Source organism: Mesoplodon mirus (genome assembly GCF_964341445.2).
Source record: "Mesoplodon mirus genome assembly, chromosome: 2".
NCBI classification, from domain to species: domain Eukaryota; kingdom Metazoa; phylum Chordata; class Mammalia; order Artiodactyla; family Ziphiidae; genus Mesoplodon; species Mesoplodon mirus.
Window position 1 is genome coordinate 224,907,797 of NC_138977.1, and position 24,909 is coordinate 224,932,705.

The 24,909-nt window shown below is 43.5% G+C and overlaps 2 protein-coding genes across 5 annotated transcripts in view; one reads left to right on the forward strand and one right to left on the reverse strand.

The window, feature by feature from the left end:
• FANK1 (fibronectin type III and ankyrin repeat domains 1) overlaps positions 1–9,875 on the forward strand; it is a 110,434-nt gene extending 100,559 nt beyond the window's left edge. For 2 of the 4 annotated variants that reach the window (XM_082637882.1, XM_082637885.1), the window contains exons 4-11: positions 76–157; positions 1,177–1,251; positions 2,102–2,167; positions 5,114–5,279; positions 8,255–8,398; positions 8,915–8,992; positions 9,082–9,126; positions 9,233–9,875. In XM_082637882.1, coding sequence (XP_082494008.1) covers positions 76–157; positions 1,177–1,251; positions 2,102–2,167; positions 5,114–5,279; positions 8,255–8,398; positions 8,915–8,992; positions 9,082–9,126; positions 9,233–9,334 — 758 coding nt within the window. In that variant the 3' untranslated portion in view covers positions 9,335–9,875. The remainder of the gene's footprint in view (positions 1–75; positions 158–1,176; positions 1,252–2,101; positions 2,168–5,113; positions 5,280–8,254; positions 8,399–8,914; positions 8,993–9,081; positions 9,127–9,232) is intronic. The other 2 variants (XM_082637883.1, XM_082637884.1) reach the window with 2 other exon arrangements.
• A 2,872-nt stretch (positions 9,876–12,747) lies between these two features.
• Positions 12,748–24,909, reverse strand: part of ADAM12 (ADAM metallopeptidase domain 12) — a 397,973-nt gene continuing 385,811 nt past the window's right edge. The window contains exons 22-23 of the mRNA XM_082637797.1: positions 21,794–21,912; positions 12,748–17,756 (exon numbers count right to left, since the gene is read on the reverse strand). Coding sequence (XP_082493923.1) covers positions 17,696–17,756; positions 21,794–21,912 — 180 coding nt within the window. The 3' untranslated portion in view covers positions 12,748–17,695. The remainder of the gene's footprint in view (positions 17,757–21,793; positions 21,913–24,909) is intronic.

The window sequence follows — 24,909 nt, forward strand, 5'->3', positions numbered from 1 at the left end:
CACAGGAGGAATAGAGCTGGAAGGAACCTTCCTTCATTATATTTTGGATGACTGCTTTCCATCTACTTTCTTCAGGAGAACCCATAAGTAGTGAACACTTGCATAGAGCTGTCAACGTGAACGATGAAGATTTGCTGCTTCGAATACTACAAGGAGGGTGAGAGAGCTCTGCCTTTTAAAAACTTAAATTTTTTTTTTAAATGCCCAGTAAGCGTTTAGAAATGCGTTCATGCAGCTTAACTTTATTTTCCTAAAATTTCCCACGGCTTTGAAACTGGCTCCAAAATTGATCTCAGGTGACTGGTGTGAGTGCAGCATGGCTCATAAAGATGACCGTAGACAGCCCCATGTAAATGGTATATTTTGTCATTATTTAATGAACATTGAAAACAGATATGACAAGTCTGGGTGTCATATTCTTCCCAGAAATAACTTATGACTCTTGCTTATATGCCGTAGCATTTAGGCAAATTTTGCCCCTAAATGCCTGCGTCTAATTCCTGATGAAATTAAGGAATCACTAAATCAGCTGTTTCTAACTCAAAAGGCTGATAAAACCCTAGAGGGAAAATGTTGAATACAGTTGCCACCAATGAGGTACTTGAAGCTGTCTCCCAAATGAAAAGAGGACAACATTATCTAGATCGTTTTTGAATTGATAGTGTTGAGTGCCTTGGAAGACAAGTCATGTGTGAATTGAGGCTCTGTAAGTTGGAGAAGGTTCCCGAAAAACGCCACAGCTTCTAAGCTGCTATTGAAGAGCTGAGCTTTCTTCTTTGAGCAGCAGTGCTTTTTGCCCAGTGGGTGCGGTGGGGACCAGGCTCGTGTTGGGTGGAGCTGAGAGCCTGCAGTGAAGCCACTGTGTCCCCCGCTAGTTTAGAGGGGCCGTGCTCTTCATAGAGGATTTTAGCAGATTACATAATGGTTCTGAATGGAAGGAAATGCCTATTTTAAGTGAAATTACAGCAATTTCCTCTTCTTGTGAATTTGAATCCCTTAAAACATTAGGCAGGGCAGTCTAAGACAACAAAAACTTAATGGCGCAGAAGGAACTGGAATTTTCAGGAAAATGAACCATTTTAACCACCTGTGCCCTGAAAGAGAAGTCAGCTGTGAATCCACAGGGAGCCGTGTGGGCACGTTCATCTCTTTTTTTCCCTCTCTGTTTCCCCCAAGCAGCGTGAAGGTTGATGTTCCCAATAAGTTTGGCTTTACCGCTCTGATGGTCGCTGCCCAGAGGGGATACACCAGGTATGGCGCTTCCCTCTGCATCCCTTAGGGAGGGGTTGAGCCCCTCGCTCCTCCCAAAGGCTCCTCTCAGGACAGGGACGGGAGGGGAAGGGCCGTGGGGGGTTGGGGGGAACCCAGCTTCAGTTGTCTTTCCCAAACTGAGCCATGTAGGGGCTGAACAGAAGCTCAGCTGCCTTTATCATAAAGTTGCACAACATGCAGGAGAGGGTATACAAATGTATAATCACGTGATAAGGAAGAGAGGTAGCCATTTTAATTACATTTTGCAAGGTATTTTATATGTCCTGGGAAAACTGGGTATTGGAATGTGAATTTCTTTAAAAAACAGAAAGGGGAGGGAGATTCATTCTAGAAAACAAATTTCCCTGATAGGTTGCTCAGATATAATTTCCACTGACACAATCTATTTTCTCTACTCCTCACGGAGATACACATCAATACTAAGAGCTTATTTTTTCCAACATATTTATATTTTAACTACTAAAATGCCATTTTTAAAGAAATAGAAATGGATTTTCATTAGATTCTACCATTTGAAAATGTATTTCCAATGGGCATTAAAGTGAGAGTGAGTTAGTTTCATAGTCTAATTTGTTTCATGTGGTATGGTTTTTTGTTTTCAATGACTAATTCATGTAAAGGGTAAAAACCTGTTTTTTGTTTTGGTGTGGAGAGGCAGTTTCTTGGTTTAGTAATGCCCTGCCTTTAAAGCCAGCTGCCTCTGAAGATGGAGAAGAGAGAGTTGCCAGGACAGGTCTTAAATATAGAGTCGTTCATTTGTACTGGGTTATCGTGGGTGCCTATTCATCTAAGCTGCTTATCCAGTGACTCTGAAATTTGTCTTGTTTAGGCTTGTGAACATCCTCGTTTCTAACGGCACAGATGTGAATCTGCAGAATGGAAGTGGCAAGGACAGGTAGGTATGGAACGTGCCCTAAACTGTTCCCATACTTGTGTTACTAGGCTTGGGTTTTTGATTCACCCAAATATTTTCTTGTTCCTTTTGACAGTACTGAGAGGTGATAGGTCTCAAAGGAACAGTGGCAACTCAGAAACTGGCTTATTCACTCGTCCACTTATTCTTCCATTCAACAGGGTATTTTGGGGGATATCCATTATAATGCGTCTGCCTTCCCTAGCCTGAGCCCAGCAGACACTAAGCGCCCTGTAAGTGATAGTTATTGAAGCAGTTGTGTGCTGGGCATTTGGTTGTAAGTGCCTGTGGCACTTTGTACCTCCCTAAGGGCTCGCATTGCATTTCGCCTGACTCTGTTAACTAGAAGTCTTCGGTGTTTCCAAGGAAGCAAAAGGCATTCACAAAGATACAACCCAGTTACTTCCCTGAGGTGAAAGGGCTGAGTGCCTCGCAGGAGAAGTTTGTGGAAAGAACATGATACTTGGAAACTTGTTCTTACAATGATGAGAGAATGTTTTAGAAAGACATGAAAATAATCACTAATCTAGTAATTAAGTTTAATTAATTAATTCAAATCAACCAATATTTATTGAATGACTACCACATGCCAGGCTCTGTGCTTGGCACTTGGGTAGAACAGTGAATAAAATGCAAAGCCTTTGCTCAAGGAGCTTATAGTCACGTGATGCATGCCGATCAAAGGTTTATGCACTGCAAACTAGTATGTAAGGAATAGCTACAAAACACTGATCAAATATGGTAGGCCACAAAGAGAACATCAATTTCTAAAATCAGAAAGCCTACCTACCACACTCTCTGGACATAGTGCAGCAATAGATTTTAGTAACATTGAAAAAATCACTTATAAGTTTAAACAGTCGTTTTTCAAATAACTCTCAGGTATTTTTGGAACTAAGCCATCAATTCAAGAAGTTTGAAAAAATGTTAGTGCCATTTTAAAAAGGAAAAAGAAAAACTTGAGAGGTATGAAAGAGAAGAATTTTTAAAAAGTAGAAATTGATTATAAAATAAAGATTGTTGAGAAATGTAAGAGCTACCTCTTAAACAAAAGCTACACAATAAAATGGAACAATTTTGTAAATCTCAGAGGAAAGAAAAAATTAGAAATCTGAAAGGATTCTTAACAGTATAGAGCAAATTTAAGCATGAAAAGAAAGTGGTACACTTGCATCTAAAATAGATTTGATCAAATCACTGAAATGGGTACTTTTTTAGAGAAAATTTAAACCCTCAAAATCAACTCAACAAGTAGAACATCCAAAATAGCCAATATCCATACAAGAAATTAGAAAATTTATTAAATGATCACCTCCAAAATAGGTTCTGTGGTTTTTCTGTTCTACCAATGAGCTTGTTCAGATTTTCTAGGTACTGACAATAACCTTGAACTTTTCCACAGCAGAGAGGAAACTGGAAAGCTACAGAGGATAGCCTTATCGATAAAATCTGATAGAAAGAAAGCTATTTGTATGTCTTTATGTGAAGACATTTATGTATCTCTTCCATCCTAGCTAAGGGATCATGCAGGAGGGTAAGGATGTCTAGATTAGGAAATTTCTTAATACTTCCCATCAGTAGACTGAAGGTGAAAGCCTGTGTGTGTGTAACTGGTCCTCTGTCTCTTTATTTATTTAAAAATTTTTTTCTTATAGCAATGACTTTTGAGGAGACGGGATCAATTATCTTAGAGGATGCCCTATGTTTTTGATCTGCTCAGTTGTCTCCTAGGTGTGAAGGAGGCATTTAACTTGTTCATTATTTCCAATAAAGTTAAAATTAGATTTAAAGGCTTGATTGGATTCAAGTTAACATTCTTAGCAAGAGCACTTCAGAGCTGGTGTTGTGACTTCAGTTTGCCTCTGTCAGGCCTGTGATGCAGGTTGCCCCACAGTTGGTGATTCCAGTTCTGATCCTTTGGTGAGGGTGTAACAGCTAAATCTTTCCTCTGTAAAGATATAGCCTCCCATTGCAATTAGAAAATAATCTATGGGTTAGAAATTCAGTACAGTGTGAAGATCCTGTTCTCCATGAAACGTTCATCCAAAAATTTTAGCATCTACTGTGATCCTTGCCTGAATCAATTATTTAATTGGGACTTGCCAAAAAGTGATTTTCTAATTCCATGATTCCTCCTATATTTATTAGCTGTGTAGTCTTCTGTTAACAAGAGCTTTCCCTCATCAACTGGGGATGGACTACATTGTATTCTCTAAAGACAACATAAATGTTTATTTAAGTACCAATATTTAGAGTAAGGAATTGGTTTAATAGTTATCTCTATTAGTGTCCAATGAGATTTTTTTCTTTTTCTTTTTTGAATATCATCATGGACTGGTAGATGTTTTTAAATCCAACATTTTACTCTATTACAGTGATTATTCATTTTTTGGAGGTATAATTCACATACCATAAAATTCATTCTGCTACAATGTACAACTCAGTGTTTAAAAATGTATGAACAAAGTTGTGTAACCACCATCACTGTATACATCCAGAGGATTTTCATCAAGACAGAAAGAAGCCCTATAGTCATTAGCAGTCACTTACCATCTCCTCCTTCCAGCTTCAGCAACCACTAACCTACTAATCCTGTCTCTATGGATTTGTCTGTTCTGGACATTTCATAGAAATGTGGCCTTTGGTGTCTGGCTTTTATTTAGCGTAATGTTTTCAGGTTCATCTACATTGTAGCATATATCAGTACTTCATTTCCTTCTTACGGCCAAATTATATTCCATTGTATGGATATACCACAATGTGTCTCTTCATCAGCTGATAGACACATACATTTTATGTGAATAATTTTCATGGCTTTTCCACCCAAATTAGGATTTCTCTCTTAGGTTTAAGCCAGGGAGGGTACATGTAGGCCTGAGTGTGGAGACCCCACTTATAGCCAAATGCTTCTTCTGCTGTGTGTTGCAGTCTAATGCTTGCGTGCTACGCAGGACACCTAGATGTTGTGAAATACCTCCGAAGACATGGTGCTTCTTGGGACACTAGAGACCTAGGAGGCTGTACAGCTCTGCACTGGGCTGCAGATGGAGGCCACTGCAATGTGATTGAGTGGATGATAAAGGACGGCTGTGAGGTATGGATTGTCCTTGTGAACTACACACGTAGAGTTAAGAACCTAAATGCTGTTCCATAGGGGTTTAGGACAAGCAGGGCCTCAGGTGTATGTCTTTTGATTAGTTGAACCTAGAAAGGCTGGAGAAAGTTCTCTGACTTATGAGCAAGAAAGTTCCTGAAGCCTTGGGAAAAAAAAAGATCATTATAGAATTGTTATGATAGTGAGGCTTCAAATTGTCATGGAGGTTCATCTCGTGTGGGGGAAAAAGAAACAGTGCTGAATCCAGAGCCGGACCTGATGCTGCTGTTTATTCCTTTGTTCATTCCCTACGCCAACAAAGCTTGACGGTGCCTCTACAACACACCAGATACTGCCATAGGCGCTGGACGCACCAAGATGTTCAGAACTCTTACAGCCATGGTGCTGCTTATTGATTTTAGAATTAGATTATGTTTATCCTTGGTTTGCTTTAAAGATTAGTCGTTAAAAAAAAACTTCCAAAGAGCAAACATCAAGAATAGAGCATTCCAGCTCTCGTGTCTTTGCTTTGATGCAGGCATGTTGGTTTGCTTCTGGTTTCATGGCATCAGAAAGTGCAAATTCTACTTGGCAAATAGAAGTTGAGTTGTTTGGACTTCTAAAGATATTTGAAGATGGGCAAATAGAATTAGCTCCATTAGGGTAACTGCTGCTAACTTTGAAAACTTTAGTTCAAGACTTCAAAGAAGTTAAATAAAAATTTCAGGGCATAGAAATAAGGAATGATGAACAAAATTCTCTCCTAATTGTGATTGCCAGATGGTGTAGACTACTGAGAAATTAAACTGATGACCTGGAAAATAAACTCGAATGAAGAAGAGCTATGTCTCCCAGAAGATGTCTGTAGATTTTTCCTAGTTTGTCTCTGAAGTGTGATTGAGCAAAAGCAAGGCTTAAGTTGTGGGATCTCACTGGTTCCTGCTGCTGCTTTGAGTGGCCTGAGAAGAGGGCCCCTTGAAGGAAGAACCTCAATCAAGATAAATCCCTTTTATTACATTTCTTGTTTTGTTTTAGGCACACGCACAAAAGGTCAGAAGGATCAGCCTTCGCGCCTTGGTGGTCTGGGCCCACACCTGCCTTGGGTGGTGGTGACAGCCACATTCCTCTTGTTTGGTTTATGATGAATTCTGCTCATGCTTTGGACCCAGTAAAAGTCTGTAGCTGAAAATGAAGTTTGACCTTTGCTGAAGGAAGGGCATGTCTCTGCCATCAACATTTAATACTGGAATTTTGGAAGTGTAGGCTCTCTGGGCTTTAGTTATGGACACACTCATTTGGGGTGAATTCCATCTTTTTCTGTAGCACTGGAACTCCATAAATGTGTCCACAAAAGATTTCTGTGTGGCTGGCAGGTGGCTGGTAGATGATGTCAACACGAGTCCCTCTCTGCTCTTGGCAGGTGGTTGATCTGATGCTTTGGAAGACAGTGGGTTGGATCTGGGAGCAAAGCGGGGCATTGTCACCCTCTTCTCAAATCGAATGATCTATACTGAGAGCGAGTTATTTGCATGGGGAGCCATTTCTACATTTAATGAGCCATGTGACCTCAGGGAAGGTATTCGACTTCTCTGAGATTTGGTTTAAACATTTGTAAACCAGGAATAAAAATGGCTACCCCTGTTTAACCCTCAGGACCAAAAGAGAAAATGTGTGTGGAAGTGGCTTGAAAATGCATAAAGTACCTTGTGGTACGAGGTGGTTATTTTATTATTATTTAAATATAATGGGGCTTGCTGCCCAGAGGTTATTTGTTATTTGCAAGAGGAAGAGCTGCACATCTTAACGGTGTTACAGTGGCTAATCTCATACACACAAATCACCTGCAAGGTCCTAAGGCCCTACTGGCAGTTCCTTGTTTGTTATTCAGGTCTGATGCTTCATACTAAGGCTGCAGATAGCTCTGAGTAATTCTTCTGTAAGTAATTCTTCTGAATTAGACCTGTGTGTGCATCCATGCATCCGTCTGTGCACACGTGTATATGTCTACTTCAGTACCACTCTTCATGGATGGATGAGGTCTCTGTTGGGATCGGAGGAGGCAGTATCTACATTTTATTATTCTAGACTATGTCTTAAAAAGCATGAAATTGAAGGATCTTAGTGTCAGGCAGATGATTAGAAATGGCCCATCTTACTACCAGGCAAACTACATTTTGGACAAGGCGTTAGGTTGGCTAACTTTTCAGACTGGATTTCATGAAAGAGATCTGGTTGCTTTGTATTTACTCCAGCTGTAGTTCTCCTGCTTAAAATTAATACCTATTGGTAAGTATCAGGGTGGGTGTTTATATTACTGTCTTGTTCCAGAAGGGATTTAAAGCCGCTTACAAAGACACTTAAAAGTAAGCAGCAGGGCTTCCCTGGTGGCGCAGTGGTTGAGAGTCCACCTGCCGATGCAGGGGACACGGGTTCGTGCCCCTGTCTGGGAGGATCCCACGTGCTGCGGAGCGGCTGGGCCTGTGAGCCATGGCCGCTGAGCCTGTGCGCCCAGAGCCTGTGCTCCACAACGGGAGAGGCCACAGCAGTGAGAGGCCCACGTACAGAAAAAAAAAAAAAAAAAAAAGTAAGCGGCAGACACTCTTTAAAAACCAGACGAGGAAAGTTAGGCACGAGGAAATAAGGCAGGGCTCACATGGAGCCAAGGAGAAGGTGATTATATTTCATTTTCCTGTCCCATCTTTTTTCCATTTGAACAAAATGTAAATGAAGATGCTAGTGGGTGGGGAGGGGCCTCCTGGGGCCTCTCAGCACCCTCTAAAGTGGTCCAAACACAGCTGCTCACTGTGTAAATGTGAATGAAATCAGCACAGTCCAATCAACTCTCACCAGGTCTAGAAGGACTGCTATCTAAATCGGGGGAATTTGGGCAAGTAGACATTTCTTTATAAGTTTCTGATGAGTGATTTTCAGGAAAAGAAAGTGGGCTAAGAGCCACTCTCCCTGTGGCTCTCCAGGTGGACGCCACGGACACTGGCTCGGGGTGGACCCCGCTCATGAGAGTCTCTGCGGTCTCAGGGAACCAGAAGGTCGCCTCTCTGCTGATCGACGCAGGCGCGGATGTGAACGTGAAAGACAAAGACGGGAAGACCCCTCTCATGGTATGCCTTGCTACCCACAGCAGCCTGGCTTGACAGGTGGAATTAAGGTCAGAGCTGCCCCTGTAACAGAAATTCTTGCCAGGGCAGCCACATAAGAGCACTGGGGTTTGGTCGCCTGTGTATTCCCTATGGGCCTGTGAATTAAGATATGGCAATGTCACCATAGCATTTTTTTGGTGGGGGGAGTCACTCTGGTATTTTTGTTGCCTTTTGACAACTTTCTTGAAGGATTACCAACCCCGGTCCCTGGGGCCATTTTAGGATTACAAACAAGGAAGTGCTGTTCTCTGTCCTGGTTTGGCCTAGCATTTGTCAGGTCATCCTACATGGAGGAAAGCAGGTTTCCTTTCCTTTTTCCTCGCAGCTGCAGTCGCAGTACAAGTGAGGTCCACGCACCCATCCTGCAAAGCCACAGCGGCCCCAGACAGCCCTGACTCTTGAGCACGCTGCTGGGGGTGCCCTGGGCCTGTCCCACCAGGCACCCCCTTCCGCTCACGCCCACTGTTTGTTTCCTAGGTGGCCGTGCTGAATAACCATGAAGAATTAGTCCAGTTACTTCTTGACAAAGGGGCAGACACAAGTGTGAGAAATGAGGTATGTAACTTCATCTCCATCTAAGGATTTTTCCTGGCGAGGAGGAGAGAACATAGACACAAAAGAATTTTTCCCGTTTTCTCTTTCAGTTTGGCAAAGGTGTCCTAGAAATGGCCAGAGTTTTTGACAGAAAGGTTGGGATGTTCTTTCTGCCCTTTGAGGCTCATTTTGCAGCACTTAAAAAAAAAACACAAAAAACCCCAAACCTTGGATTACATGCACCTGTTTTTGTTTATCTAGAACGTAGTCTCCTTATTAGAAGAAATGAAAAAAAAGCAATGCCGAAGAAGTCATCCATTCGCTGACCGGGGCACCTCTTACCTCCCTCCGAAAGCCAAGTGAAACGAAGCAAAACGGGACTTGAACTAGAGAGGCGAAATTCTGCATCTTTGAGGGTTGGACATTTGATTAATTATTTAGTGAAGAGTCACAGTACTTTTGTAACATACAACTGTTTTCACTTTGAAATACATCTTTTTACCTAAGTACGCGTGGTGGTGGTGTCGTCATCGGGCGCCTGCAGAACGGGGATCTTTTCTTGTGCTTGGGCCTTTTGGAGTTAGACGTGAAGCAAAATATTTATGTCCCGGAGCTGCACAAACATACACGGGTCTCCCACTTCCCGCTCCTGCCCTCCAAGCTGTCCTCCGGGCCACTCCAGGACCCGGTGGAAATTCCTTCTCCCATGTGTTTTTAATTATGCCCTTCCTTCCCGACCTAAGGCCTTCCAGGCCGTGTGGTCAGGCTGGTGCTCCCTCCTGAGAGACGCTCCTCCTGAAAGCCCAGGAGGCCACGTGAAGAGTTTTCCGCTCAGCCGTTGGCCTCACATCAAAGCACAAGATACATATTTCAAGACTCCGATTCTGCTCCGTTAGAGCAGTCCTTTTAGAGCAGACCTGTCTGAGGATGTGTTTGCATACACTCAGGCCCTGATAATGAAAGAGCCGGCCTGATGGCCTGTTGACAACTTTGCCAAAGAGGAGTATATTATTACATCGAGTCCTCAGAGCAGAAGGGGTTCTGATGCTCATCACTCAGTTCTAAGACAAGTAGGACTGAACAGGTCTGCTGGTTGGACGCTCAGACACAAACGTGTTGGAGCTTTAATTTGGCAGCCACACTTAAACACCAGCAAAGCGGGGAGCGAGCCGACCGCGTGCATTTTGCGTCTCCAGAGACAAGCTGGTTAGCTTGACCCCAGGAGAAGACCAGCTACAGCGGTCTGCACGGGACTGGAATTTTCTCTGCAGGGAAAGAGCAATTAAAAGGTTCTTAAAGCGCCAGAGCTCTGGGGGAAGGGCATAGAGAAGAAACACACAATCAGTTTTTTGATGTTGGCAATTCCCAGCTTTATTCCATACAGCTTATAGACTGTCCACCTTAGGAACTGGATCTGTGGATCATATGCAGTCCTCTCCTTAGATATTTCACTAGCGTTTTATCTTTTGTACAAATGCTTATTCCTTTAGATTTGTTGGAATAGATTTTAAAAATCTCTCTGGGGCTTCCCTGGTGGCGCAGTGGTTGAGAGTCCGCCTGCCGATGCAGGGGACACGGGTTCATGCCGCCTGCCGATGCAGGAGACACGGGTTCGTGCCCCGGTCCGGGAAGATCCCATATGCTGCAGAGCGGCTGGGCCCGTAAGCCATGGCCGCTGAGCCTGCGCGTCCGGAGCCTGTGCTCCGCAACGGGAGAGGCCCCAACAGTGAGAGGCCCGTGTACCGCCAAAAAAAAAAAAAAAAAAAAAAAATCTCTCTAAAAATCAGAGCATCGTCACAACGTTCCAAGGCTCCTTTTCCCCCACCATGATCAATGTTGACATTTACCTCAACTTCATTCCTTGGTCTGTTGTATATAATATTCATGACCTATGGGAAGAGGACACACCCCTTCTTGTGGAGGTCAACCTTGGCCATATAATGGGGCTGACTTTGGTCAATGAAATGTGAGTGGAAGTGGCTCCTGTCCCTCCGAGAGGAAGCGTTAAGAATCCCCAGGTCCCTCTTGCCTCTGCCACAACACCAGCCGTGATTTGGATGGTGGCTGCTCCGTCAGCCCAGGGTCCTGAGACAAGAGCCAGAGCTCACCCAGAATGGACATGACATGTGAGTGAGAAACAGCCCTTTCATATCATAAGTCACTGAAATTTAAGAGTGGCTTGTCATCGTAGTGTAACTTAGCCAAAAATGACTGCTTGTAAGGCCCTAGCTTGTATCTGTGAATTTAATTTTCCACTGAAGCACCTCTCAAGTCCTTTGGTTTCCGATCTTATTTTATTCAGACTTAAAATTTTTATCTACCTACCTACCTTTCTACCTATCTATCTATATTTGGACTATTTAAAATTCAGGAATGGATATTGAATTTTATCAAATGTCTTTTGTAGCATCTCTGGTTATGATAATATGGCCTATTTCCCTACAAGCTATTAATTTGCTGACTTGGGTTACTAGATTTTTAAATATTGAACCATCCTTATATTCCTGAGGTGATCTCATTGGGTTACAGTGGGCTGCTGAGTTCTATATGCTCAGGTGCTATGTGTGTTTGCTTTTTAATATTTTTCCTTAATAAGATTAGATGGTGGTTTATCTTGTGTTTTTAATTTTCACAAGGAAGCAACCCATGCTTTTATTAGCTTCATTTTTCCCAAGTAATTTATACTTCTTATTTCTGAATTGGAATTCCCTCTGGATTGGAATCTCTCAGGAAAGGGCATGAGCAATGGATTGTCACAAGCATCCCAGGTGAGTGCTTATTATTATTATTATTATTTTGCTGTACACGGGCCTCTCACTGCTGTGGCCTCTCCCGTTGCGGAGCACAGGCTCCGGACGTGCAGGCTCAGTGGCCATGGCTCACGGGCCCAGCCGCTCCGCAGCATGTGGGATCTTCCCGGACCGGGGCACGAATGCGTGTCCCCTGCATCGGCAGGCGGACTCTCAACCACTGTGCCACCAGGGGAGCCCCCAGGTGAGTGCTTATAATTCAAGGAGTCTGAGAAACATGGCTGTAGTGTGTTATCACAAATGGTTTCATGTGCTATTTGCTAGATAATCTGCTATTCAGCTTTGCCTCAAGAGTCATTGCATTTCTAGGGCATAGATTGTTTTTCTACTTTTAGTACATTATTTTATATATATATATATATATATATATATATATATGATCAATTGAGCTACATTATTAACTATGAGGTCTTCTATGTACTTATTTTTTGCCTGCTTGGTTTGTCACGGGTAGAGGGTGGTAAGAATAAGGAGACTTGTTACCATTCTGTAAATCTATATTTCTCGGTACTCACTGCAGTTCTTTATGAAATTGGATGCTAGTTTAAAAAAAATTTGTAATACATTCCCATTGCAATTAGGTTTTTATTCTGGATATGCCGGATGTAAATGTTTCTAATCCTGCTTGCTTTCTTTTTGAATTTCTCTCTTCTATAAATAAGGTGAGTTTTAAAAATTTATTTGATAGGTTATGTATCACATCATTCAAAAAAGTATTAGGTTCCCCCCGCCACCGCCGCGCCACAGTGTGTGTGAGAAAAGGCATAAAGGCAACTTCTCCCATCCCTGTCCCATCACCTGACCGGCTCATGTGGACTGCAGCATGCACCCCCCGACCCTCCAGCTCACCAGCCTTCTTAGTTTCTTATGCATCTATAAATGAATGAGAATGTAGATACATTTTTCTACATGAGAGTTCCCCCTCCCCCATTTCGGTAACATGCTCGGTAATGAATGAGACACATCTTTATATTAACCTGTATACCATTTATTGGATATAATATGCGTAACATTGACTTTTTTCTATGGAAAAGCAGGTTGTGTTACCTGTGGACCCCCAATATGAGAAATGTGTACAAAGGTAACAGACTGCAACATAAAAAGGTATGTGAAAAAAAATTAGCAAACCAAAGCATGATAAATGGATGAAGCACTATAAAAATGAATGTACTGGTTTAGTAGCTGTAACTTTGTACTGTGCTGAATAGCCTGTAGCCAAGTTTTACAGAGTTATCCTTATGTGCCACACACATTCAAACAATGCACCTTCCTTAAAACCTCCCCACTTGACCTGATAGATGGTACAAGAGCACAATGAACTCTGATGCTACTTGTCCTCCTTGGACTCTTAGAGGGTTTTCTCTTTCTAGTTTGATATAGTTTTTCTATCACTGTCCTTCCTACTTAAGTACTTGCTTATATAGGCCATGAACATAGACATCATTCCACTTCTTTGTAAAACTAAAATGATCACATGAGATTTATCCTTTTTTCTGGATTTACAGTGTGCTAAATTGAGAACTAAAAAATTATCTTATGGAAGGAGAATCACAGGGAGAATACAGGACATGGTTTTTGGAGATGATGTGGAAACATCAGGGTTGGTTACAGAGTATTGACCCTGGAAGGGCCAGATCACACTGAGAATTCCTTTAACTGTGTGTTAAATCTTACGGCTCTCACAATCCATTATTGAATATTATGACAATTTTATATGCAGTGTTTCTTCTCCTAATTTTTCTCATACAGAACAGGCTCTTAATGGCTGGATTCTAAGCCCCCACTGCTGTCCCAAAAGTAAAGAGGGAGTTTTCTTTAAGAAAGGCAGGGGAGCAGTTGATTCATGTGCAGGTAAATGGCTTCTGGAAGCATCACTGCACAGAAATGGTTCTCAGCCTGGGGCTCACGAATCTTCCTTAGCTTGTTGTTACTGGTATGACTTGCAGAGTTTTCAAATAGGTTTAAAAGAAAGAGATGTCAGTGGGAACTGTAGAGTGAGTCAAGAGAATTTTGTAATTCGAGGTGAACTGCTTTTCTGTGGCCAACTCCCCCTTCTAATAGATGGAAGTCTTTAGCATCCCTCCTGGGGAAGGGACGCTGCTGGATTCCAGGCTGGCGGGGGAGCTGGCAGGGCTGCTCCAAGCTGCAGTGCTGGAGAAGCTTGGGCTTTGGGTGTCCGATGGGTGGACTTGTGGGGCAGCCACCACTTTGGCTGACCTGAAGTAGCTAAAAGCGCCGAGATCTGTCAGAGATTGGAGAGGCCTCGGTGCTGGGTTGGGCCTGGGGAAGGAACTTGTGTCTGGGTGATAAGGAGGGGCCACGAGACGTATTAGCCTAGGCTGCCTGTGTCCAGATGCGTTCATGGCCTGCTCATGAGTTGTGGGAAGGAGAAGAGATGGCAGCTGGCAGCCAGCCATCGTGTGGGGGACGCACAGCCTGAGTCACCCCTGGGGGTCGGCATCGGCCCCGGGAGACTTCCGGGTGTACCGTTTATCTGGGTTACTTGTGTCTGGTTGGGGTCAGTTTGATAACAGTGAGGAAGCATCTCCAGACCGAGTCTGCCCTAGGCTTCCTGAACACCTGGGGAGCCCTCCAGAGCAAACGTTTTAAATGAAATAAGCCTGATGCTGAAAGCCTGCGAAGGGTCAAGTTGCTGCCCAGGCATCGTGCCCTCTTGGGGGTCGGGGTCTCAATGGCTCAGAGTGCTTTGTAAGCAGCAGTGGAGAGATGGCAGGGAGATGCTTGAGAATTCCCGCCGGGCCAGCACCAGGCTCTGTTTAGCACCATGGAGATCACAGGCTCCTAAGCACGATCTGCCACAGGGCAGAGTTGGAGCTGTTCTTCTCTTAGGGGTTACACTGATGTGTCGTATTGATTTGCCGGAACAATGGACTCTGGTTTCAGGCTGAGAATTCCTAATAAAGTTAAGAAGGCATAAAAATGCCCCCTTTGAGACTAGTCAGGAGTATTTATTCTCATGTAGCTTAATTTGTTGCTCTTGTGGTTTTTTGTGATGTCATCCCACATGTGTAAGCTGGAAAAATTCACACTGGGAAGTGTAATCTCTATATGCATATTTTGACAATGGAAAATGTTATGTATTGTTTCTCTTGGTTGCTACACATCTGATTCCATGTGTCAGGAAAACAAACTGTTACACAAAATTTCAGGCGATAAACTTTTCAGTAGAATGCCTGGAAGATTAGCCATCTACTTCCCAGAAAAGTGGGGTCATATATCCTCCAACTCTCATAAGATGGAGGAAGGAAAGTGACTACCCTCAGGGCCTGCTCTGTGTCGAGGCATGCTGACTTTCTCAGCGAGGGCCTTCTGAGCCCCCATCAACTCTATTATTCATGCTTATACAATTAAAAAATATTAAAAATAGACTGCCATTGAAATATAAGCATTAGCTTTTGTTTCTATCATCTATGAGGATATAAAAAGGGGGAGGAATAGCTCCCCCCCTGCAAACAACCTGGCTATTAGTTACTTTCCTAAGTTATATTAAAATGAAAGTTATTGTTTAATATGCTTCATTTGATAAATATTGCATTTGGAAGTACTGCTCCTCTAATAATATTATCTGTGTATTGTAAGGGGATATTAGGTTTAACTATGTTCTTTTCCAGAAATAAATTGCATGGCTCTATAGAAGCACTTAGTACTGTAGAGAGATAGGAATGTGTCATCAGCCATGGCCCCTAAGTGGCCATTGATGATGAGATGTAAGATCACAGCATTAATCTCCTTTAATATCAAACTATTCCTGGTTCTCTAAAATAGAAGCATAGGAATTATAATTAAGGACAGACAAAAAAAAAAGTTCACATCCTCTTCCTTGCACTAGGAGAAGGGGCTACAATGCCAGATCCAAGGATTTGGGCATCTACAAAGACAATACCCACATAATGCACCATAAAAATTCTGTAAACTTTTCAACAGCATATGTTTTAGCCTTAGTATAGTTACCAAATATAATACCAGTTATAGTAATTCTGTATGTACTCATCAGCAGTAATAGTTTCTAACATGGCTTTATAGTTTTAAGAAATTAATAAATGTATAATGAACAGTTGCATGCTATAAGAGTCGGAATGTATCGGAGCCGAGTTTCCTTTTGTGTGTGTGACATGGATTTATTGAGTTTATCCACGGTCGTGAATACTGTGTTGCCTGGATACGGTGGGAACACGGGGAGATTTAAATGTACTCTTGTTTCTGGAAGGCAAACCAAAATTCTTGGTACGTTTTGTCTTTCTGCTTCAAGGCGTAGAAAAACCATTGAAATGACCCCAGATGAAGTCCCTATCATAAAACAGAGTGGATTACGGAACTGCTGTCAATTGCCTTCTAATGTGAAAACCAGCCGCATATGACCCCACTAGAAGACAGACAGAGGCATAATGGCACTTTACCTTGTCTGAGTCATTTTGTAATTTTCATGCCCTTAGATACAAGCATCTTCAAGATCTCCTTTGGGAAATGGCTCCCCAGTCAGACATCTAAAGAGTGAAAGGCTGATGAGGCTGCTGCCCAAGACTGCATTTCGTGAGTATGGAGGATTAGGACTTTGATTTCCTTATCCCATTTCTATGATGCTCAACAGGTAAGTTGTAAGTGCTCAAGAAATAGATTCAGACTCTGTGCCAAAAACATCTTTTAAAGGTTTCCTCAGCCAAGTTGGGAAAATAAGATAAGATGCCCCAAAGAGAACTTACTAGTGACTTAGGGTTCTTTGTTCAACATAGACTAGCAAGGATAGCAGACCATAGCCTGTCCCCATGGACACAGCATTCCATTGGGTTGTAGTTTTTGCAAGCATAGGGATTCTGCCTAATGTTTAATAAGTTGAACCTTGCAGTAAAAGGAGATTTTTATCTATAGAATCGATTCACTAGATCTGGTTACTGGTTCACATCTGAAAATAGTTATGCTCCACGGAAAGCCTCATCTATCTGTTGGAACACAGAATCATTGTATTACAGTCAAGAACCCAAGGTGGTAATTTGTTTAGCTCCAAACAGTACAGGGAGCTGGAGGTTTGCAGTGCTTGGGCAGTAGCTGTCTTGTAGAAACACTACCTTTCCCAATCTAAATAAGGGGCTGATGCCAGCACTCCTTAAAGGGCAGCCAGGGAAAGAAGTTCTTGGTGTTTCTATAAAGCAAACTTCTCTGCCTGCTCTCCAAATGTGCTCAGGGCTGGGGAGCTCAAGGTCAAGTTTCTGCCTGGCCTCGTGTTCCAGTCTCTATACTGGTGTGGCCACACGTTAAAATTCCTTTCCGCAACCCAGGTTCTCTCCAACGCTTCCTGGCCAGAAGCCAGGTCCTATCAGCTGTGACAGGGCCCAGGTTATCCCTGCAAGCCAAGCATAGGCTGGACCAGAAGCCAGGCTCTGGCCTGAGAGCAGGGGTTCCAGAATATCACTCGAGGTTCTACCTGGGGTCTCTTGAGCTGTGTCTGGTACCATAACCACAGCCATGGGTAGCTGGGGAACTGCTATCCAATAAAGCCTCCTTCAAAAAGTAAACATCCTGTCCAGAATCCCATAAAGCACGATATTTCAAGTTCACTAAACTATTAAAAGCACAAAAAGCCTTCCTTCCATGGAAAACTCAGTGATGGTTTAAAAAACAAAAAACAAAAAACTGCCCACTACAGCGCACTGCGCTGTAGCAAGCATTCTGCATAAATTAATAATTTACAAGTACCTGAGCAAGTAAAAGTACACAGAGCACCATAGCACAGCACAGGACCGACGGCAGTAGCTCAAAGTTCTTCAAATCGTGGTGTTTGAAACATTAAAAAAAATTCTAAAAGTTGGTACAAAACGTAACTCCAACTGGAGTTGAGAGAGAGAGAGATAGTGCAAACTTCTGTCTTCATTGTTGAACAACGGTGTTGGCTTGCTTCTCACTTTGCATAGGCGACATGGGTGGCTCTGGGCACTTGATGGGGCTGTTTGGAAGCAGGTCTGCAGGAAGAGCAACCAGAGAGTAGGAAACAAAAGTGCAGTTAGAGGCCCTGCCAGCGATTTCTGCAGACACAGACGCCCGGGTTGGAGATGCTTTTTCTTGCACTGTGAGGCGCTTCCAGGATCAGACCCCACCCCCTGCCCTGGGGGCTGGAGACCCCTCTTGCTTTCAACAGAAATTGCAGATCCCAGAAGGGACCTCGCTGAGGGCTGCAGCATCTTCAGACGTTTATGACCCTTTCCAAAGCCACTGCTCCCGTCCGTCCACGGGAGAAGAGTGCCCCCAACGGAAAAATGGTGCAAGCCACAAAGGTGAGCCTCATGTGTAACTTTAAGTTTTGTAGCAGTCTTAAGTAAAAATAGATAAAACTACCTTTAGTCATATGTTTCACTTAACCCACTCTATCCAGAGTAATAGTATTTCAATGTGTCACCAACATACAGAATTATTAGACATGTTGGGGTACTGACTCTGCAAAATCCAATGTGGGGAATTTCCTGGTGGTCCAGTGGTTAGGACTCCGTGCTTCCACTACAGGGGGCACGGGGTCGATCCCTGGTTGGGGAACTAAGATCCTGCATGCCACGAGGTGTGGCCAAAAAAAAAAAAAATCCAGCGTGTATTTGCGTTGCCAGCATATCTTACCTTCCACCAGCCACAGTGTGCCCAGCGGCTACTGTATTAGTGCAGCTCCAGAGCAAAGCTGGGCATGTGGGATCCCTCGGAAATGAACATACAGAGGGTTCTCCTTCCAGGAGGAGACCAAAACCAGCTTGCACTGATGTCAGCAACTGGCAGACATAAGCAACTGGCCGCTGCTTGAGGTCATTTAAAAAGAGAGCCTTCCCCAAAGGATCTAAACAGACATTTCTCCAAAGAAGACACACAGATGGCCAAAAAGCACATGACAAGATGCTCAACATCACTAATTATCAGAGAAATGTAAATCAAAACTACACTGAGGTATCACCTCACACCGGTCAAAATGGTCATCACCAAAAAACTCTACAAACAATAAATGCTGGAGAGGGTGTGGAGAAAAGGGAGCCTGCCTACATTTTTAGTGGGAATGTAAATTGGTGCAGCCACTATGGAGAACAGTATGGAGGTTCCTTAAAAAACTAAAAACAGAACTACCATACGACCCAGCAATCCCACTTCTGGGCATATACCCAGAGAAAACCATAATTCAAAAAGATACATGCACCCCAATGTTCATTGCAGCTCTATTCACAACAGCCAGGACATGGAAGCAACCTCCCTGTCCGTCGACATAGGAATGGATAAAGAAGATGTGGTATATACACAAGGGAATACGACTCAGCCGTAAAAAAGTATGAAATAATGCCAGTTGCAGCCACATGGATGGACCTACAGATTATCATACTAAGCAAAGTAAGTCAAAGACAAATATCATCTGATATCACTTACGTGTGGCATCTAACATATGACACAAATGAACTTATCTACTAAAACAAAAAGACTCACAGACCTAGAGAACAGACTTGAAGGGAGGGTGGGGGAGAGAAGTGGGAGTTTGGGGTTAGTAGATGCAAACTATTATATGTAGAATGGATAAACAACAAGGTCCTACTGTATAGCACAGGGAACTATATTCAATATCCTATGATAGCTCGGTGCTTTGTGACCGCCTGGAGGGGTGGGATAGGGAGGGTGGGAGGGAGGGAGACGCAAGAGGGAAGAGATATGGGAACATATCTATATGTATAACTGATTCACTTTGTTATAAAGCAGAAACTAATAAAAAAATCACTAATCTGAAAAAAAATCCTATGATACAATGGAGAGAATATGAAAAAGAATATATGTATAACTGAATCATTTTGCTGTAAGCAGAAATTAACACTAAATCAACTATACTTCAATAAAATAGGTTTAAAAAGAGAGGCCCTTCCCCTCTTCATGTCCATGTAAAGTGGTGTTTTTTCCTTTTGAACAAGAAAAGTAACTTCAAGGTCAGTGTACAAACCACAGTGAAATAATTAGGATGCTCTGCAGTTTTTCTGTACTTGTGTAGTGGGGAATTAAAACCACTGTCCCGACCCTTTGACTGGCTTTATCTGAGCTATATTAGGCAGCTATCTCTTTCATGGGCCAAACATTTTTCCTAAGAGCTGTAATGAAATCATGAGCGTGTGCGTTTCCCTTCAGAGATGCTGAATTACTGAACCCAGGGCCTGGCCAACACCTACCTTTGGTTCTTTGCAGCTCACAAATCAAGCTGCCTGCTAAGGGGGTATATGTTTTGGCAGAGGGTTTAACCCATCTGTGTGCTGGTAAATGTTTAACTACCCACCACTGGGGGGAAGGAGGAGGGCCTGATGTATAGCATTTGCTGATTTCCATGGTATAAATACTCATGCTCCCAACATGATGTGGCTGAACATGGAAGAGATGTGCAGTGGCCACCATGGCATGGCATTTTCATCCCATAGGAACGACAGATACTGTAATCTCAAGAATGTGGGTTGCGAGAACTACCATGTGACCCAGCAATCCCACTACTGGGCATATACCCTGAGAAAACCATAATTCAAAAAGAGTCATGTACCACCATGTTCATTGCAGCTCTATTTACAATAGCCAGGACATGGAAGCAACCTAAGTAAGTGTCCATCAACAGATGAATGGATAAAGAAGATGTGGCACATATATACCATGGAATATTACTCAGCCATAAAAGGAAACGAAATTGAGTTATTTGTAGTGAGGTGGATGGACCTAGAGTCTGTCCTACAGAGTGAAGTAAGTCAGAAAGAAAAACAAATACTGTATGGCTAACGCATATATATGGAATCTAAAAAAATAAATAATATGGTTCTGAAGAACTTAGGGGCAGGACAGGAATAAAGACTCAGATGTAGAGAATGGACTGGAGGACATGGGGATGGGGAAGGGTAAGCTGGGACGAAGTGAGAGAGTGGCATGGACATATATACACTACCAAGTGTAAAATAGATAGCTAGTGGGAAGCAGCTACATGTCACAGGGAGATCAGCTCAGTCTCCCTAGAGGGGAGGGATGGGATAGGGAGGGTGGGAGGGAGACACAAGAGGGAGGGGATATGGGGATATATGTATACGTATAGCTGATTTACTTTGTGATACAGCAGAAACTAACACACCATTGTAAAGCAATTATACTCCAATAAAGATGTTAAAAAAATATGGATTGCAGTAAAATATAGTAAAAAAAAATGGAGGTAAAGAGCTTTGAGCATTTCTTACCTTTGTTTTCAATATAACTGGTATCATTGCCAGCTTATATAATTTTTAAGAATGGCTAGGCTTAACACCTAGCTTGCAAAATTCCTAGAAATTTAATAGTTCTTGCAAAGCAGTGTGGGCTGGCTCCAGCACACCACTGGGTTAAACCTCGCTGCCCAAGTCCAGATTCAGGGCTGTGCCTTCCTCATCCCCTGGGGGAGGGCGTAGGAGATGACCACAGCTGCAGCTCAGTCTTCAAAGGTGATTCATTTTGCTGGCTGAGGGGGAAGCTCCTAGTTACCCCTGCCCAGCAGCTTCTTTAGCCTGACTTCTTACATTCCCCTTATTTCATCCATGACCCTCCAACCTCACCTCGTTTCTCGGGATCCCAGGGGTTGGGCAGAGGCCATCAAGGTCCAAGTGGGATTTCTGGAGGTAGGTGTTCAGCTTTCATAATACTGCACCACTTGCTGGCTTTCTCTCCTTTGGGGGACATGACCCAGCCCAGATCAACAGCCACAGCTTTGAGGGATCAGTTCTACTTGATCTTGAGTTGATCTCATGGGTAGGCTGGGATCATTGCTAAGAGTGACATGTGATGCCTACAGTTATAGCTCCCAGCTGCTTCCTGCTTATTCTTTAGATTCGCCCTCACGTCTGTTTTATATTGTTCCCAGGGGTGGGGAGTGCAGGACGCACAGCCGCCAGCGTGCCCCATGTCCTCCTGTGGCTTGAGAAGCATGGCTCGGTGCAGCTGCGCCCACATAGTTTTGGGGAGAAAAAGAGGGACATGGGTGCACCATACCAACCTGATGGGCGCCCGGCGGAGCCCAGACTCCTGCTGTCCCAGGGTCCTGGCAAGCCGGGTTGTCCTGCTTAAAGGATCTGCAGGCAGAGGCTTCTGAGGAGGGTTTGGCTTACGAGTTCCCTGCAATAAACCACAAGATTATGTCTGATCACCACCTCCGTGAACTCGGACAAGACAGTGACCTCAGGAGTTGTTAGAGTACCCTGGAGAGCGGGACAGAGAGAGGAGAGTGGTTAAGTTGCTACACAGCCCAAGTTTCATTTACTGTAAACTTTCTGAATACGATCCTCTAACCGCACAGGTGTGGTGGTGGTGCGTGCGTGCATGTGAGGGTGGGTGACGTGTGTTAAAGATTTAACCATAGCATCATTTAGTTACAGTCACTCAAATATGGGTCTTCAGCTGCCATGCTGTTCCCAGGCCTTGGAAGTATAGTTGATGCTGGTGTTTCTGGGCCAGTGTTACCAGGGGATGTAAACTTTCCTGTGCTTTTAGGCTTCTTTTCAATTTATAAAGGCCTAACATGAGAAGGTGGTGAAAATCTTTGCAAAGAACACATTCATTGCTTCAAATTTGCCAGAATCCTGTAACAGAACTCGTTCAGCTGTGGGCGAACCAGACAATGAAGGTGACCATCCTTCGCCCATCAGTGTGGGGTCAGTAACATCCCTCCATGAAATACACAAAGGTTCTGCTACCAAAATATTTTCTAATAATTCGTTCAGAGAGTCACAAACTGGCTTGGAAAATGACACCCAGAAGGAAAACCGAAGACACAGTGGTTTGAGGGACAGATATTGTTCTGTAAGGAAGCTGATGGGGCGGTGCTGTATTGACCAGAGGCCAGTGAGGGAGTTGGCAGTAGAAGGTGGGTAGAGCATGAACTTGGGAGTATCTGCTCTGGGTTTTGTACAAATACCAATACTCTGGGACTCGTGCAAGTCACTTGACTTCTCTGAACCTCAACTTCTCTGTCTGTAAAGTGGGAGAAAACAAGACCCATCTCATAGCACTGTTATGAGGACTAAATAAAATAATGTATGGGAAGCTCCCAGAATATAGATAACAATGATTAAAAGTCACTTGTGGGACTTCCCTGGTGACGCAGTGGTTAAGACTCCGCGCTCCCAATGCAGGGGGCCCGGGTTCGATCCCTGGTCGGGGAACTAGATCCCACATGCATGCTGCAACTAAGAGCTTTCATGTGCGACTAAGGAGCACACCTGCCACAACTAAGACCCGGCACAACCTCCACCCCCGCAAAAAAAAAAAAAAAGGCACTTGTGCTCCTGGGGTCCCTTCCTTGGCTACTGTGAGAGTGGGGCTCACTGGAGCCAAGTTGGAAAGTCAGTGAGTGTTGATAACACTGTCTTTCGGGCCCAGGGTGAACACAGGCATCAAGGCACCAGCTGCGTCGGTCCTTGGAGCATAGAAGCACTCACACATGTACAGAAAGTCTGTAGGAAATGGTGCTAGAAACTCAAGGAAGACAGGACATCCTAATAAACAGATGACCTCATACACTGTCATGGAGCACAGTATTCCACACATCCAGAATACGCAAGATGATTTAAACACATACGAGTTGAATTTCTCATAGTACTCATCCCACTAAAATCATATCTCCACAGCAATCGGAGCTCAGTTAAAAGAAGGCGACAATATAGTCACAATTTAACATAGCTTTATAAAGCAAAGGAAGCTACCAAAGGAGTCTGTCGATCCCAGCTGTATGGAAAATATAGCAACTTGAAACAATGGGGAAACTGGGATAGGAAAGAGCCACCGAACAAGGAACAGACTTAAAAGCGCCATTTCCCCATCAGCTCTCATTAATGGAAATATTAACAGCCTGTTGAACGTAAAATAGAACACAACCTTCACTAGAAATACAGGCCATACAATGAGCACAAGCACCGAAGTCAGGCTGTTTGTATATCCAACCAGGCTCTGCGCTTACAAGCTCTGAGAGCACACAAGTTATTTAACTTCTTTAAGCTGCAGAGAGGAGATGATGTGAGGGTTCAGGGAGAGATTATCTGTTAATCTCTTAGCATAGAGCCTGGCACACAGCGACCAATACGTGTTAGCTGCTACTGCTTCACAGCTACTATTATTGAAGGAGTGAATTTAACCATCTAAAAGCACCATAATCCTCCCAACAAACACTGGGTGATAAACCACGGCACTAAAGCAAGCTCCATTTCCCATAAGGTGGTAGAAAACAATGAGCACACTAATATGCACAATGTAAAAATGAATGCACGCACCCACATTTGAGGATTAAATAATTCATTACTAAATGATACCAGTTTTGCCACTAAGTATGAGTAAATATCTAGTCTTGGTAGTAAAGATAATGTCAGGTTTTTATTACACTACTGGAGAAAAAGTGAGATGTATGTTACAGTGTGTCACAATATATTTGGATTTATCATGGAAGCTTAGGAGATAGGTTGGCCATTCATTCTGGTTTTGCCTGGGACATTCCCAATTTACGGCTGTGTTTAATTTATTAATCATAGTCTTTCTCATGTGCCCTGGTTTAGAGGACAAATTATATGGTCACCATAGTGATAAAAGCCCAAACAGTTGAGATATTGATTGAAAGTTCTGATTCAAACCTGGGCTCAGCAGAGGCACCAATCCCCCTCCCTCCTGCCATGCCCATGACATGGTTTTGATGGAAACATGAAACAGGTAGCTGCCTAGGTAAGATGCCAGCTTCCCACCAGGCCCAACTGGGACAAACTGGCATCATGGAACAGCGGGGTTAGTCCAAGGTGATGTATCCTCCCTCCTCAGGGATCAGGCATGGAGCCTATGAGACATTTGGGCAGAAGCACCAGCTGCATGTGCCTTGACCTTGCAGAAAGGGGTGGGACTTCCACACTCCCTTTTAGGCACTGCTTTTCAAGCTGCCTTTGCAAAACCTGAACCTGGGCTTTCCCAATGACGTCCGATCCAGCCTGGCCACAAAGAGCCATGGGAATGGAGCTGAGGAATGACTCCAGGCCAAGTTGCTCACACTCAATAAACATTTCTTTAGATTGATTTTCATTTTAAACAAGGAAATGAGTTCAGATCCCCATTTCTCTTCCCTCTCAACTTCTAGGT